We start from the raw sequence: 16,175 nt of genomic DNA on the forward strand, positions 1-16,175 counted from the left end.
TATCGCAGTGTCACATCTTGATACGCGGAAGAGAGGAAGTCGAGTGTCCCAAAGGGCCTTAGAGAAGAGGGACCCGGAAGTTCGGATTCGCACGGGCAGCACTAGGTCCAACATCAGCCTCTGACGAATGCATGTCACACGTTGCAATCGGATCGAAGTCCCCAACCAGCAGATGGGCCATCGCCCAACTCAGCGAAAGACATGCGGCCTACCGCCCGCCAAACATACTTACCACCCTAGGTAGGCCACATCCGACTGGTACTACTGGGTAGAGGCCTGCCAAATCTTCTAGCTCCCCCAGTCGAAGCGAAGGTTACTCAGGCTGCATTTTCCAGATGCATTCCTAGGCTGACTAGGCTTTCAGACCAAGCCTAGGACTTGCAGGACCTCGAATTCCCATACCTAGAACTCAAATGTTGTCATGGCCGTCCAACCCTGATACATCCAGAATTAGACTACCGAGAACTCCACACGGTAAGTAATTTTACCAGAAACAGCCCATTACGCCGAGCGAGCGATATCCTACATAGGTGAATCACAGGAGGATCCTGAAACGCCTCTAGTGGTCGATCCTGCTGCGGCACTGTGTTCGACTGCTGGAGCAGCTGAACAAAAAACAACAGCCACCACCAACCACGATGACCCTAATGATGCGCTCTGAGATTGGAGTGGCCCTCCTTCCTCAGCACTGTTTAAAACATGGCCTTGGCCGGAACACATTTATCGTTGTCGCAAAGAAGATCCCCGTGATCATTGTCCTTACCCGACTTGTGTCAAAATCTTCACCTCCTCTTCCGAAGTCTAGCCACTTCATAATTGATGTCTTTCTCTCATTTGCGGTTTCACATCTCGCTAGTTTCAGGTGTTGAATTGTGCAATTCCAACTAGCCCTATTTGACGCCACGAGGAAGCCCAATCGTGGTGGCCAGATGAGCGAATGACGAGATACCTTGAAACGCCCGGACAAGGCTAATGGCTCCTTTGGCCGCCTGGCGGCCTCCTGTCTCGCCTTCGGGTTAGGGGATCGTGGGCACAAGGATCACGTTTCCTTTGTGCAGAACTTATCATATCGCGCATCTTGGCCCAACACAAGAGTGGATTCATTGCGTACTGGGTATTGCGCGTGTGTCGCGTGGCGCAAACACTTCAAAGGCATTCGCTAACTCGCTTTCGATAAAAGATCATTATTGTCCCACTCTGCTCGCTACATAGTTGCTGACGCCATCTTCTGTGTATACCCAATTTGGGCGTCGACTTGCAACTGTTAACTATTGTCGCACACAGCATCAAAGCGGAATCTATCCACCTTGTTCAAACGTCCCGGCACGTACGCGACGCATTGACGATATGAAGAGCAAGACACAACTTCAATACGGGCTCAAATTCCAAGCTTCATGACCGGGCTCTCCGACGAAGGATCCGCGCCTCTTGAGTTTGCAATCAAGTCACAATCCTTCGTATCTCGTACTTGGTATTCTATCTGCGGCTTCCTGGCCCACAACTTCTAGAAAACGACGTCTGCTCCTTGTGTCATCACATGTTCGGAATGCGACCCTATAAAACTGGATGTGAAATCCGGACGACCATCCGCGCTGGTGAACCGATATGATTAGTGACTAAACCCGAGCTGTACCTCGTAGGTTTCCTCCCGATCACCTACAACCTTTATTTAGAATTTCTGTCCTGTGATCGAAAATCACTTTTCATTGTAAGGCTGAGCAAGCTGAGCAAGGAAGCTAGATGGGTATACCGAGTAAAGCAGACTGAATCGATATGTCCCTATCGTAACCCACAGCCTTGGGTATTGCGTCAAGTTGGCTGTTGGAAGCGACACCTAAGTGATCCTTACATTTTCTGATTACATCGCGAGAAACTCATCCGGCACTCTCAAAGATTCCGGATCCGAGTTCTCGTTTGCCACAACAACTGGCCCATTCGCAATCTCGGCTCGTATCTCTGCTGTATATATGGCCAAATTGTCCGCTCTGGCTACGACGAGTTTTATTCTCGTCCACCCAGGATTTTGGCCAAAAAGGGTGTACTCTCCCACCGCGTTCGGGTCTTTATCCGCCATTTGCATGACCAGGAAATAGATCCTTCACCTCGGCCCACCTGTGTGTTTGCGGGTGTCGGAGGTATTGGATAACACTACGCTGAACGACTCGCCACACACGACGTTGAAGTTGCACTTGTCAACGGCTGTCTTTTGTTTCCATTTGCTTGTCAGGCGACACAGCATACCGTGCAAGATGAGTATCCAGCTTCACAGCATGGTCAAAGAGCAAGCTCGTTACAGGATACGCGTTGCAGCGTGAGAGAAAGCAGTGGTAACTTCCGCGAGCAGTCTTCCAGTCGACCATCTCTATGAGGGCTACATCGAGAAAAGAATTAACGAAATCTGTGGCTTCTTGCGGATGCAGGGGAATCTTGCGTCCTACCTTCCGCTGGTTGATATTTCGCAATGAGCTGCACTCACAACATATCAGGCACCCCAAAAACGCCAGTGTCCGATTGCAGTGCGACCTGGCCAAGCTGCTTCTCTGCCTTTTTGGTGACTCCTCGCACGGGCGCTTGAAATCTATTTAGATAGTCTAGCATCATTGCCAGGGCTGCACGAGTATCCATGCAACTAGTGACGCTCACAGACGCAAGCCACGAAGACTCAAGTTTGGTCCTCAGCGTCCACTCGGCGCGGAAGAACGTAGCCCTCGACATGCACTGGAAGTCGACTAGCTCGGGAACCCTAGAAACGATGTCTTGTCCAGCGCAGCGATGGTTGCCGCCTCCAGAGAGGCATGGTTCTTGCGATCCGAGGCAAGATCTCCCGTTGCGGCAGAGTTAAAGGCTGCTTGAACGTTGATTTCAGGAGAAACAGCCCGGGCAGGTGTGAGCGGTGGAGCGTCGACCTGGACTCTATTCGCCCGTTTGGCAATTTCACGAACCTGATGAGCTATCTGAATGATCGGGGTCAGAGGTCCTTCAGCCATAAAATTCGCTCTCTTCGTACAAGTCCCAAAACCTCCATGATTTTTGCTTTTTCTAAACAAAAGTTTCCCTGTTTTCAGAAGTGCCATTGATATGTTAGCCAGGGGCAAAAGAAAGAGGTCACGATCTTCGAAAGTCTGATCTAGTTGATGAGTGTTGCATCGTCGTGACTGCCTCATCTATAATGCTGAGGCTCGAGTCGCACCTGCATCGATGGTAGCGGTATCAGCAGGTCTCACTTATCCCAGCACCGATATGGTTCTTTTTGCTAAGTGATTTCCGCTCGAAAACTCCGTACTGTCACTTCAAAAAGTTATGGATGAGGATGATGTCGTCGAATAGTGATGTTGCGAAGCTGCAGGCTGTCATACCGCCCGCCGATACAGGCAAGTATTCCGAGGCACATGGAGTTACAGACTCCGAACTGAGTACATGCCACCAGCACCATTGGTTTTATTCAATTCGGCGTGATCTATTCCTGATTGGTGACTAAATCTTGGCATCGAGACCCGTTTCCGAGACCCAAGATTTTATATCTCGCATCTTTCCCCAGTCGGCACGCCTTTACAGAAAAGCACTATTCGGAATACTCTAAGCGGGGGCAAGATGTCCGAAGAAGAGGAGTCTAAGCGGGCGGACCGTGTGCGCGCTGAAGATTTGTGGTTGGGCAGCGCGAAAAAGTTGATTGTGGTAAGTCTCGAGGAAATTTGGCCCCGTGGGCGGGATTATGTGGAAGAGAGAAAAAAACTCGGATCTTGACCTACGATACTGATGCTTTGTTCTACAGCTTCCTGGTGCCTCGTCACATGCTGCATCATTCCAAGTCGAAAGGGAAGACCACACTCTGGGCAATGCTCTGCGTTACTTTGTCAACAAGAAGTATGGCATCCCACACCATTAGCACACTTGACCATAACATGGACTAACGTTGACAGTCCCGACGTTGAATTCTGCGGTTATACCATTCCACATCCTTCCGAGACAAAAATGAACATTCGAATACAGACTTGGGGTAAGTGACACCTCACAGGATTGAAGACCCAAGACTGACACAAACTAGAGGACACCGAGACAACAGCGGTCGACGCACTCAGAAAGGGACTGTTAGACATGATCGATGCTTGCGAAGTGATATCAGAGAAATTCTCCCAGGCGCGAGACGAATTCAATGCTTCAAATTCATGACCATTTTATCACCAAAAATCTGGTTGTTTCGGGAATAGAGGCTGGTGGATTGGAAAGGCGTCTGGAGTGTCGGCTTTTTTGGCTCTTTCTTTCTAGCTATGTACAATTGCACTAAGGCGCTGCGGAGGTGAGTCTCTGCATCAGTTTCGGCCCTGAAAGAAAAAGAGTTAGCCCACAGAAATCGCCTCAACGGCTGTGGCATCGCTTTGATGCATACCTCAAGAAAGCCCTGGATGAAATTCTTCGGCAGTCTCGCATTCTCATCTTCATCCACCCGGAAGTACTTCATGACGTGCGAGTACTGCTTCCAGTAGTTCAACATTTCCTGCGTGAGTCCCAGTCTCGTCAGTATCTCTATGCTATGCTGACCCTCTTGCGAAATCTTGACCCACTTGAAACTCTGCATGACTCTGTTGGAGCAGCACGTCGACGGCTTGTACGTTGTTGACATGTCTGTGCTTCTCAAACTCTTCTCTGACTTTCGTGCGGATCCTCGAAACGGGCATATTGAGGGAGTAAAGCTGCTGGATCTCAGGTCCCTGGGTAAAACCCCTCAGTCAAGTTTCAAGCGCAGCAGGTTCGGCATTGTATTCGCGTACCGCTCTCAGCCATTCTCGATAGGATTTCAGGACTCGCCGTCGTGCATCTGACCAGTTGATGGCTGTCGTCCGGTCAGTAATCTCGCAGGTAAACTCGGAATGTGCGATTGGGCACATACAGGAGCGCGACCGTTGGGCCAGATACGTGGGGTTGATCACCATCTTGAGCTTCTGTTCTCACATGGGAGTCCGTATGAGAGTCTTTGGAAGACGGCGGCACTGGGAGATCGTGAATTCAATTGATGTCGAAGTTGAGGTTCCAAGAGTGGATCTAGCTCTGGTGGCTCGAAGCTCGGCAGCCGCTGCGTGACTGCGTCACCTTCCGCTCGTGTTTTCTCCAACACCAAAAATTTGGACAGATGGATCAGCCCTTTTCTTGCCAACACCTTCTCCGAGTCGGACGTCAACTGCCACAGTTCCAATTCAAATAGGTCACCATGGGATCGATGGAACGAATTATACCGGTGGCACTGCCGCGACGCACTCACACGCTCTCGCGCATCACCAATGAGACCAAAATTCAGGTTTCGCTTTCACTAGATGGAGGCTCACTTCTCCCATACGAAGCCTCCCAACATTTCTCGTCGTCGATACCTGCGGCCCAGAAACAATCACATCCGGAGGTTCTAGTTCCTTTGCCTACATCACACCATGCGACACAGATAACGCCCACACAGCAAATAGCCATATCCACCGGCATTGGATTTCTAGACCACATGCTCCACGCTTTGGCGAAACATGCGGGCTGGTCTTTAGCCATCCGCGCAATCGGCGACTTAATCATCGACGACCATCACACGGCCGAGGACGTATTTCTGGCGGTCGGCGCCGCGTTCAACGCCGCGTTAGGGAAACGGACCTCTCTCGTCCGTTTCGGTCGCGGCGACGCACCCCTCGACGAAGCGCTATCGTGGGCTGTCATCGATCTTTCCAATCGACCATACAGCGTGATTGACTTTGGATTCACCCGAGAGAAGATCGGTGAGCTAAGTACGGAAATGCTCACGCATGGGCTCGAGAGTTTTGCCCAAGCTGCCAGCGTGACCTTACATGTGAAGTGCGTCTACGGAAGCAATAACCATCACAGGGCAGAAAGCGCTTTCAAGGCGCTTGCAGTGGCTTGCAGGCAAGCTTGCGAGAGGAGAGCTGAGGGCGCAGTGGGCAGCGGAGACGTAACGAGTACAAAAGGTGTCCTTGGGTCAAGTGTGACTGGGTAGGATTGATGGAGTTATTATGGATACAGCGAAGTTCATTTCTGGTGGATATCTGCTCCTCTAAAGTGTTCATGGCACCAACGCGAGTTGACTAGAAATCCCGCGGACCAATGCAAATTTTGCCTGCCGCATCAAAGAACCGATTCATACTGAGGACAAACTCAGCCAGATACAGGATGCTGCGACACTCTGTTCGCCGTGGCGACCAACTCCACTCCCCGTACTGGGATATCCGATAGTAGAACGCCGAACAATGCCAATCTCTTTGTAAATCATAAAGTCATGCCGAATCAATCTGTGGAATCAACCTAAACCGCCCCAAGCGCCTCGAATCCTCCTCGCTAATTGAATGTCCTTTTGCATAATCGTAACCCGCTTCGCATGTATCGCGCACAGATTTGTATCTTCGAACAGGTGGACGAGGAATGCTTCGCTTGCTTCCTGCAGAGCCTGGATCGCTTGACTCTGCCACCGGAGTTCTTGCGCTGCGTGGTACGGAAGGATGCTAAGTGCGATTTCTCGAACGAGACGAGCGAAAGGGAGTTTTAGGATTAAGAGGTCGGTTGATTGTTGGTATCTTCGGATTTCTCTGAGCGCGAGCGTTCCAGGTCGATATCGTCGGGGTCTTCGCACTGGTACTGGATCGCCAGCTGTCGGCTGGCGTCAGCATTGGATGCTGTACAGTCAATATGCTGTCTTGGAACTTACGTTGCGCGCGAGGGCGCTTGCCTGCTATTGTTCTGGGCGAAGGGTTCACCCGTTGGGCTTGTCCTCTCCTTGGTGTTGTAGGCCCTGAGCGCCGCTGGATATTCTTTGTCTGAGCCATATTGGAACTTCTTGAGGGTTTGAGGCTACCGAAGTTGCCCAATAAAGATGAGAATTGATCACTGAACACGCGGCTCGAGAGCAAGGCTTGGATTGATCGATGGAGGGCGATCTATTGAAGGTGGGGAATCGAGTGGCTGGGAGGCAGATTACCAGAAGGGTTCGGGGGTTCACGGGGTTGTTTGAGCTGGATCAGTGCTTTACTGCCTGTGGTTCGCGTGCAATACTCGACGGTAACGAAAGTACATAAGATCCAAGGTGAATAGGTGCGCGGGCTCGGCGGGCACATGAAAGTCGCGTCGCTCTCATTGAGTTGCATTCTCCGCGCGCTCTGAGACCCACTAGTAGCGAGCCGCCGAGCTGCCGAGCCGCTTGCAGTTTGCCGAAGTATCGCTTTACCTGCCCGATCCATCGCCATCCGTCCCCTTGTAGCCGCCGCGGTTCGACATCATTCCAGACCTTATTCCGCTTGCCTCAGTGACGCCTCCGTTTGACGCTCGCCTCCTACGTTGCCTTACGAGCATGTCTCATTCCCTGTGAAGAGGCCACCTACCACCTTATCCTCTTTACCACTACATGAACCTTTCCCTTCCTATATTGTCTCCAATTCCGCCACCAGACAGGTTCCACCATGATTACTCCGATCTGCGCTCTCCGATCCTGACTCAATCCGTCCTGTCTCCTATCTACACCATCGTCCAGAGCCCCGAGTTCCTCTCAGACTTCTCCCGAACGATCCTCCCCTTTTTTGATCTGATCCCTTGGATAATGGCTGCCATACTTGGAGGTGGAGGCGAGGACGGCTTCGGCCAGCTGGGGCAGTTTCCTCTCGAACAATGGTTCTTTGAGATGCCGCCATGTACCCGGTACTGGACGACCGCAACAGTCATCACATCCATTCTGCTGCAGTGCAAAATCATCACTCCATTTCAGTTGTTTTATTCTTGGCGCGCAGTTTACTATAAGTCGCAGGTATGTGCACAACGTCCCCCCAGACTAATCGGACACCTACTGATCGTCCCAGTACTGGCGGTTGTTAACCACGTTCATATACTTTGGTCCACCGTCCCTAGACCTGGCCTTTCACGTCTTCTTCCTTCAGCGATACTCTCGACTGTTAGAGCAAGGTTCCGGCCCCTCACCTGCAGTCTTCTCCTGGCTGCTACTATACGCCTGCACGTCCCTGCTTGCCCTCAGCTCGCTTACGACCTCTATCCCATTCCTGGGCTCAGCACTTTCGAGCACTCTTGTATATATCTGGTCACGACGTAATCCGGATACCCGGCTGAGTTTCCTCGGTGTCCTTGTCTTCACGGCGCCTTACCTTCCATGGGTGTTAATGGCCTTTCACATGTTTATGCATGGCAGCATTCCTAAGGACGAGATACTTGGTGTGATTGTTGGCCATGTCTATTACTTTTTCGCCGATGTTTGGCCTGGCTTACATGATGGTCAACGACCGATGGATCCTCCTGACTTCTGGGTCCGCCTGTGGGAGGGTCGGCGAGGAGAAACCGGCGTTCGAAACATTGATGGCGATGTGGCAGCCGCAGCTGCTCGACCAGGCGAAGTACGATGATGACGAGCGAGACCTTTAGTTTGAACCAAGTCGAACCTCTCGTCCTGTTGCAACCAGCACCATGACGCCAATAGAACCTGGATCATGATCTGCGCATAGAAACGTCGAAGCAGAATAGATCTGTCATTACTCAAGCTACATTGTTCATCTGGATACGAATTTCAACCGATTGTTTTCGTTGATTGCATCTGAAACGCATCCACACAAACTCGGACCGAAGCCTCCAGAAGTCGGAAGTACTGGCGCTTCTGCGCTTCCCTAGCAGTGCATTCTATTCAACAGCTTGGCGGATGTATTCCTGCTTTGTACCTCACCCCCCCCCCGAACACACTTTCTTACAGCACCCCGATATAAAATCAAAAGCAATCTGAGCACAAAAAGTGCAAAAACTCTACTCGCGAACCAGCTCCCCAGTAGGGTTCCGGTTCGCGAGTAGAGAAACTCACCCCATTCGGGGTTGGTTTTTTTTTTGGTCCAAAATTGTTGTTGCTTGTTGTTGTCTCAAATTGCTGCTGGACTTGTCAGTGTGCCAGGGACTCGGCTTCAACTCCAATTGAAGTTGAAGTCGAGTGTGACTTGATGGTATACTCTCTTAAAGGCGGGAAAGGGCCCCAAACCCAGGGTACAGACTTGACACAGAGCTGTGTACCCAGATGGTGTGATTATGTTAATCACCAAACTGGAAGATGTGTTCTTACAGCTGTATCCTGGATTTGTTAACCAGAAGTGCGATGCAATAGTATTTCAAGCACTAATTGCAACAGGAGGACTCTTCACTCTTTGCTGTGGAGAAGGTCACATGAGGCTACGAGGCTGGCTTCATTTGATAAGGCTGAAACACTATGATCGTTGACAGATGAACTCAAATGGCGCAACATTAGATCAGTGGACCAGACTAACCCGGGATTTTTCAACTTCTGATCTGGACATCCCATCCTGTCACTGCGTCCAGGATTCATTGCTCGGCAGGAGATGGGACTACAGGGGATGGTTCACAGTGCTTACGCCCTGGCACCAAAATTCTCCCAAGCTCTACGATTTGCCGCGACATGGGCAACATGTTTGATTTTACGAACGAGAAGACCAAGCGACATGACTGTTGACTGGACGTCAGTGGTGGCGGATGTGAAAAGGTCAAAGTCGAGAAGTCACACACTCCCCTTGAACCAAACTTTTCCAGAGAGCGGATGACCCATATGGGAGAAAAGATACTTCGTATATGGATTCAAAACAACCCAGCCTTGCCAGAACCCAATGGTTCTGAGCTATACCAAACTTCATCCTTCAGCTTACCGCGAGTTTTGGTCGGTTCTGTCATATACCATTCTTTCTCGACGAAACACAATATTTGGCAACAGGTCTGTTGATGGACCATGTCTTTTTCGATGTCTCCACTGGGTTGATCTCAAAGCGGGCGAATGTCTATAGAGTATCAGCTCTGCCTCTGAGCAATTCTCAATGCTTTCTTCCGTCTTCTCATACTCCCTTCTCTTCGTTTTGTACCCCTTCTACATCTTGTACCCCTCCTTTCTTCCTTTGCCCCTTTCATCTTTCTTCTCTCATTTCTCCTCTTTCTTCTTCCCTTTGCCTGCCTCGCGCTTGTGCCCTGCCGCTTTGCCCTGTCGCTTTGCCCCGTGCCTTGCCTTGCCTCTTCTCCTTTATCCTCCTAACCTGGATACTTCCCTCCACCTACTCACTCCTTACCACCCACTATTCCTATCCTCACATATTCTTACCACCAAACTATTCTTATCTTCAACATATTATTATCTCCAAAATCATTCTTATCTGCTGACTATTCTTAGCCAAGAACAGATTCTATATCTGCTTCAAATGTGCGTTCTCAAGTGCCTTGCACTCTTTCCGCACTTTTGATACCAATTTTTTGTTCACAACTGTCACTTCGTGTCTTTGGCCTTGCACTGCTGCCACTGATGCAAACCATCAACCTTTTTCATCAATTATCTCTTTTAGCCTTGTGGAAAGGATTGGAGGAGAAGAACTTCGTTTGCCCCTTCGTCTTGCAGCATCCCTGTTTCTCGAGGCGGTGGTTTGTTTGCTCCCTGTCAGTGGCAGCGTCCGTTGCTTGTTGTTGGCCTCTCCCTTCCCTCCTTCTGCGCCGTGGTCTGCCATGGCCACGGGCGCTTCGTCTCATCACCTTGTACAGGGGGGCTCCATCCTTCCACATTGCCAACTTCCCAATTGTCCCAGACGTTACAATCCACCCGTCCTGCTCGGCTCCCACGCCACGCCATCGCCCGCGATCCCATGCAACAGTCTCCGCCCAACACGAGATGAGATGGTGGCTGGAATACGCAAGTCATGAGTTTCAGAGTGCATATGTTGCCTTGGCCGACTCTTCCCATGCATGCCCCTTTCAGACAATATTCAATATATGTAGATTTGTCCAACAGGCTATGGCGCAACTGACACGATCCTCTCGGAGAGACAAATGTCCCCTCTCCAGCATAGTCCTGTTCCTGTCTATACACGTGTGTGTCAAGTTAGACCAAGGTGTGAGGAATTTTTGTCGAAAGCCGTCGTTGAGTGGGGCGTCCATTGTTTATTGTTTAATTCACTCTAACGCTGCAACCCCTTTGTAGATGTACCGAGAATTGCTATTGCAGAACTACCCCAAAATCGAAAGGAGAAAATACAAGGCGTCCGAGATGGGCGGAGTGAAATTATGCGGATATTGGCAGGTATCGAAGTGCAAATGTACTCGATTCACGTTCCTTCGCCTGCTCTATCGGACCAGCGGAGCACAAGCAAGCGCGAACTACGGAATGGACGCGTCTATCTGCCTTGACTAGTTTGGAGATGAAGAAACATTAAAATCTGCTTGTCGATCGCGCATCAAGCTTTCCAGTCGAAAAGTGGTTTTCTTTGCTTGTCATTTGTATCATGCACAACATCCACATGTCATTGGTCTGCCATTTTCGGTATCATGATCACATCCGCTCAATCAGGAGCACGTCTTGGAGCTGGGCATCATCGATGCATAGCCTTACTTGAAGACCTTGCCATCGGCCCACTCGTACGTCTTGCCGTTGACCTCAATTGGCTTGTCCCAAGCCCACTGGTTCTCCAGGAATTCCTTGTCTTCGGGCTTGCTGGGATCAAGCTTGGTGAACTCGTAACTCTCCCAGTCGGGGGCAACGTCGAATGCGGGCAAAGCTTCTGCACCACGGACCATGAAGGCACCTTGGATGACTGAATCATTGGTCTGGCCATACACGGAGGCTGCGCCAAAGAGATATTTGCGGGACGCCTCTAGGCGGTTGAAGAATCCACCTGGTGACTCAGTTAGCTACTGTACACAGTTCATGTCTATGCACGCAACAGGCGACTTACCGATGAGGTTTGAAGACATGAAAGTCATTGTCAACTCGTCGTTGTACTTGTAATCGACCCTCCACAACGAGTACTCTTCTGGCTTGTAATGCTCCCAGAACCAAGGCAGCGCGACGGAACGTGTATCCTCATTGGAGTACTTTCTCTTCCAGTCATCGAGAATGAGAGTTGGCTTAGGTAGTGCCTCAAGAGGATGCTTAGCTTTGACCTCTGGTTTGGGCTCGTCCTCTTCATCTGCTTCCTCCTTCTCGGGTTTCTTCTCAGCCTTCTTCTCAGGTGCAGCAGCCGGGGCCTTAGCAGGCTTTGGTTCCTTCTTGGGAGGGGTGTACTTCACAGCCTCTTCGATCATGATTGGCTCGGCAACGATGGCCTTCCAGATGGGCTGGTTTGTGACAGTCTCAAACCAGCGTGTAGTGTTGGGGTTCTCTGCACGCCATTCCTTGTCGAGGACGTATTGGAAACCACGAGAGATTTGAGAGGTCACGTAGAGATCTGCAAGAGTGATACGCTCTCCCACCAGGAAGGTGTGGACGAGGAAGTGTTGTTCAAGGGCATGGATAGCATCAAGAGCAGCCTTCTTGTGATCATCAACCATCTTCTTGTTGTAGGTGTCTTTGCCAATCAAAGGGCGGAACCAGCCAGAGAGGTTGGGGAGGACTTCGCAGTTGGAGAAGGACATCCAGCGCACAATGGAAGCATAATCTTGCTTGGTCTTTCCGAGCAGAGTGGTCTTGTCGTTCTGCGAGGTGACTATTGATTGATCATTAGTTGGGGCCCCTGGGAGTTTACAGTTTGCCAAAGGGCACAAAGGAGGGTTAGGACTATGGTCTCTCAGAGTACAATGTGGTCAACAAGAAGTATTCAGACAGGGATAACTGAATATGATAATATGGCTCATCTTTGAAGGCGACAAGTGGCTAGAAAACCTGGCATTGCGGGGCAAGACTGACAGTAGATGGCAATGGCCATGGACTCGGTCAAGATGAAGCCATTGGAGCCAACGAAGGTGGGAATTCGTGCCAGAGGGTTCAGCTTGAGGTACTCAGGATCAGTTATGGGGGTCAGGGTTTCGACAAGCTCGATGTCCAGTTTGTTCTCCTTTGCGACTGCCAGGAGGACAGTGCTGCGGGCGTTTTCCTAAGGGGGAGGTTAGAAACACTTGACCCTCTGCGAATGCACATTGGCGCAGAGATTACCTTGTAGCCGTAGAGCTTGCCGAACGACATGTTGGTTTGTGTACAGTATGCCTCGGAAAGGAAGAAGAAAGGTTGCTGGTGCGAGATTGTCCTGAAGCAATCAGAATTCAGTCACGACACAAATTTTGAAAGTCAGTCACAGATTCGCTTTTTGCGGCGCAGGCTCGCAAAAAAGCTTGGCGCAATGCGTGCCCGAACTGCAAGCTCCAACACCTGTCTCCAGTCAGAGTTCAACTCAATTCGACTTGGTCTTTCCAAACAATCAATCGGGAAACCATGATTTCTCGCAGTCTTCGTTTCAGCAGGTGATAACCATCCCGCATCGAACATGGCGTGCCCTTCAGCGCGGGCCTTCCCCTCCATTTCGTGGATGTGTCGCCAATGTCGAATTCACAACAAAATCCAATTGACAGCTCCTCGTCAATGGATCCAGCCTCTTGTGCAGCACCAAAGATTCTCTACGACCAAATCTTCCGCTGCAGAGGCTCAAATCCGCGCTGCGCCCGAGATAGATCTCGATGACTCTACATCTGTGCCGGCTCGAATCCTTCCACGGTCGCCCTCCTATTTCACAGCCTCTCCAGTCTTCAACGATCACCTTTTACTCTTACAATCACTTGTCAAGAAGCATTCAACACTGCCGACAGCTCCTCCAGACCAGATACCGCGGCCTGCTTGGCTAAAACTTAATCAGTACCGAAGCTCGACTGGTGAACAGGTGGCCGCCTCAAAGTACTCAAAGGTGCTGGTGCTTTTGACGCGATTGAACAAGATCCATCCCAGGTACTGTCCCAAGGAAGTCAAGCAAATACTGTCACGGTTCAGACGCCCGGGTTCAGAAGAGATACAGAAGGCAAAGCCTGGCAAAATCGATGAGTACGGCAGGTCTGTTGGCATAGGGAGAAGGAAAGAATCTTCGGCCAAGGTGTATCTGGTGGAAGGTACAGGAGATGTGCTGGTGAATGGACGCAGTATCGTACAGGCGTTCCCACGGCTGCACGACCGAGAGAGCGCCTTGTGGGCGCTGAAGATCACACAAAGGATGGATAAGTACAACGTTTTCGCATTGGTCTCTGGAGGGGGAGTTACTGGTCAGGCTGAGTCCATCACATTGGCTCTTGCCAAGGCTCTGCTGGTACACGAACCAGCTCTTAAGCCAGCTCTGCGACGAGGTAAGCGAAGTTTGTTCCAACTGTGTTCATTTTCAGTCTCTAATTGTTAATCCAGCCGGCTGTGTTACTTCGGATCCCAGACGTGTCGAACGGAAGAAACCTGGTCGGCTCAAGGCTCGAAAGAGACCAGCTTGGGTCAAACGGTGAGGAACGAGGTACGCCGGTGGTACTTGTTTATGTACATTACAACGTATCAATGTCACTTGTATACCGGATCCCCGTCCAGATCCAAGTCAGATCCTTGTGCGACTAGATGACCTGCAGATGGCAAGGGGTGGTGGGCTCGAAATTTCGTGGTCACTGATCTTGTGGTCCGTGGCTCCTTGAGAGAATAAGATCCAATATCGACTTGAATTTTCGTGGCACGGGACAACAGCTCGACCTGCTGCGCGATGGAATCGGGTGCCAAACCACTCAATCGGCATTGTAAGACCTAGTCAGCCTTGTAGCAGAGTAACACAGACATACCGAGTAGGTTGTGTCGTCGGCGCCGCATTGGCATTGACATTGGTCCTGCTCACGTGCCTTGATTCTGATACACGAGTCAACTTGATAATTTTTGGTCCCAGCATGTCGCGTCGCACCAAGTCATCTCGTTATGATGGTTGCGCTTTTGATTCTGACTGCGCCAATCTCACAATCACCAGAGGATCTGCCAACCGTCTCAGCGCCCATGCAAGCGAGATGTCAGATCTTCCGGCGCTGCCTGTGATATAGTATCCTGCAGGCAACACCGTCGTGGTGAGCCCATAAGCGAGATTCTGGTATACCTCTGCAAGACTTCGGCCTGATGGAATACGGACTTGCACATGTCGATTCACCATCACCCATCAAAGCCGAGCTCGCAACTTCGCAAAATAGCATGAATGGGTTACACCCTGGTCCAGTGGAGCCGTCAAGGTGGCTCAACGTCCAAGGCTGCCTCGGAGATCGTCTTCCAGAAAAACGGTCGTCGGTCGGGACCTGTTTTCCACCTGAAACGCGTGTCCAAAATCTTACAGTACCTACCTATATGGGCAGTGGTGGCAGTGTTCGAACTTCAGCATAAGCGCCACGGGGAATCCGCCGAACGGCCGGACAACTATCGAAAGCTCGCAGATCACAGACGCATATGAGACTCCATAGTTCTAGCATTTTGGGTATGAGGCATGAGCACAACAAAGCCCCTCCTGACGGCCTTGCTGCAGCTCGTATCATGACGGCGAACCAAGTGTTTGTGTACAAGTGCGGGAGATGTTGACAAGGACCGAGCCACAATGGACATGAAACGGACAACTGAAACGCGGCCTAGTGAGCCTCTAAGCCACAGGCTAAACGAGCGCTCCAGGATCATCTATCTCCAATGCGGCACGACAACACTTACCCAGTACTTACCTACCAAGTACACATCAAACGACCCCACCAGAGGAAAGTTTAAGATGCTCATCGGGACTTAGCACCACCGCTGTGCCTGAACCCGTTTGGGCTGTGTTCGGTAGCAAGGCCACAGGTCAGAATGCGTTCAATCTTACCAATTTCCATAAAAATTTTTGATTTTGCTGTCGGGCTGCGGAGATCTTTGGGAACCTAAACCACCCAAGGAACCGGGTGTGAAACAAATGCATGCTGCAGGACTCCTTGTTCCCACTCCGCCGCCGTCGCACGGATATGCCAATAATGCATCTGAAATTATGTCAAAGATATCATTGGACGTAAGAGTCCAAGGCCGCCTCGTCGCGTCCCCGAAGACGCATACAGCATGCAGGTCAAGCCCCGAGGACAAAATTGGAGCACGAGTACTCGGGAATAAGTGGGTGCCTTGGTGCGTGCTGTTTGCATGACCGGGAGATTGTTGCTGAATTCCCAGGTGGGATAGACAACAATTTTATGGACTCTAGGTACATAGATACGAAAGGGAGGATGCGTACTCGGTATGGATAACAGACGTGGCTTCATCAGCCATATGACAGGTCAGGCGTGGGTATTTGCATTGCAGCCACCTCTGACACAGGCACATCACTCACGCTTCATGGGCTCTAGCTGACAGCTCGCCAGATCTTTGGGTCGCTGCTTCCACTGTTGCCATC

At 50.8% G+C, this 16,175-nt stretch overlaps 7 protein-coding genes across 7 annotated transcripts; 4 read left to right on the forward strand and 3 right to left on the reverse strand.

Moving 5' to 3' along the window:
* Window positions 1-3,591: 3,591 nt before the first annotated feature.
* A1O5_04404 (DNA-directed RNA polymerase I and III subunit RPAC2) lies at window positions 3,592-4,170 on the forward strand (the record flags this gene model as incomplete). The annotated part of the gene is made up of 4 exons (XM_007745011.1): window positions 3,592-3,675; window positions 3,773-3,864; window positions 3,921-3,997; window positions 4,046-4,170. The coding sequence occupies 4 exons, from the start codon at window positions 3,592-3,594 to the stop codon at window positions 4,168-4,170; spliced, it is 378 nt and encodes a 125-aa protein (XP_007743201.1).
* Window positions 4,171-4,310: 140 nt separating this feature from the next.
* Window positions 4,311-4,931, reverse strand: A1O5_04405 (NADH dehydrogenase (ubiquinone) 1 alpha subcomplex 6; the record flags this gene model as incomplete). Its single annotated transcript, XM_007745012.1, has 5 exons — window positions 4,311-4,322; window positions 4,388-4,495; window positions 4,563-4,709; window positions 4,770-4,831; window positions 4,889-4,931. The coding sequence occupies 5 exons, from the start codon at window positions 4,929-4,931 to the stop codon at window positions 4,311-4,313; spliced, it is 372 nt and encodes a 123-aa protein (XP_007743202.1).
* Window positions 4,932-5,206: 275 nt separating this feature from the next.
* A1O5_04406 (imidazoleglycerol-phosphate dehydratase) lies at window positions 5,207-5,986 on the forward strand (the record flags this gene model as incomplete). The annotated part of the gene is made up of 1 exon (XM_007745013.1): window positions 5,207-5,986. One exon carries the CDS (start codon window positions 5,207-5,209, stop codon window positions 5,984-5,986), a length of 780 nt encoding a protein of 259 aa, XP_007743203.1.
* Window positions 5,987-6,286: 300 nt separating this feature from the next.
* On the reverse strand, window positions 6,287-6,809 carry A1O5_04407 (histone H3-like centromeric protein A; the record flags this gene model as incomplete). The annotated part of the gene is made up of 2 exons (XM_007745014.1): window positions 6,287-6,633; window positions 6,692-6,809. 2 exons carry the CDS (start codon window positions 6,807-6,809, stop codon window positions 6,287-6,289), a joined length of 465 nt encoding a protein of 154 aa, XP_007743204.1.
* Window positions 6,810-7,576: 767 nt separating this feature from the next.
* A1O5_04408 (uncharacterized protein) lies at window positions 7,577-8,387 on the forward strand (the record flags this gene model as incomplete). The annotated part of the gene is made up of 2 exons (XM_007745015.1): window positions 7,577-7,780; window positions 7,833-8,387. 2 exons carry the CDS (start codon window positions 7,577-7,579, stop codon window positions 8,385-8,387), a joined length of 759 nt encoding a protein of 252 aa, XP_007743205.1.
* Window positions 8,388-11,394: 3,007 nt separating this feature from the next.
* A1O5_04409 (elongation factor 1-gamma) lies at window positions 11,395-12,967 on the reverse strand (the record flags this gene model as incomplete). Its single annotated transcript, XM_007745016.1, has 4 exons — window positions 11,395-11,681; window positions 11,742-12,491; window positions 12,692-12,878; window positions 12,938-12,967. The coding sequence occupies 4 exons, from the start codon at window positions 12,965-12,967 to the stop codon at window positions 11,395-11,397; spliced, it is 1,254 nt and encodes a 417-aa protein (XP_007743206.1).
* A 298-nt stretch (window positions 12,968-13,265) lies between these two features.
* On the forward strand, window positions 13,266-14,256 carry A1O5_04410 (uncharacterized protein; the record flags this gene model as incomplete). The annotated part of the gene is made up of 2 exons (XM_007745017.1): window positions 13,266-14,109; window positions 14,165-14,256. 2 exons carry the CDS (start codon window positions 13,266-13,268, stop codon window positions 14,254-14,256), a joined length of 936 nt encoding a protein of 311 aa, XP_007743207.1.
* Window positions 14,257-16,175: the final 1,919 nt, after the last annotated feature.

The sequence above is a fragment of the Cladophialophora psammophila genome, assembly GCF_000585535.1.
Source record: "Cladophialophora psammophila CBS 110553 chromosome Unknown aczJe-supercont1.6, whole genome shotgun sequence".
In the NCBI taxonomy this organism is placed as follows: domain Eukaryota; kingdom Fungi; phylum Ascomycota; class Eurotiomycetes; order Chaetothyriales; family Herpotrichiellaceae; genus Cladophialophora; species Cladophialophora psammophila.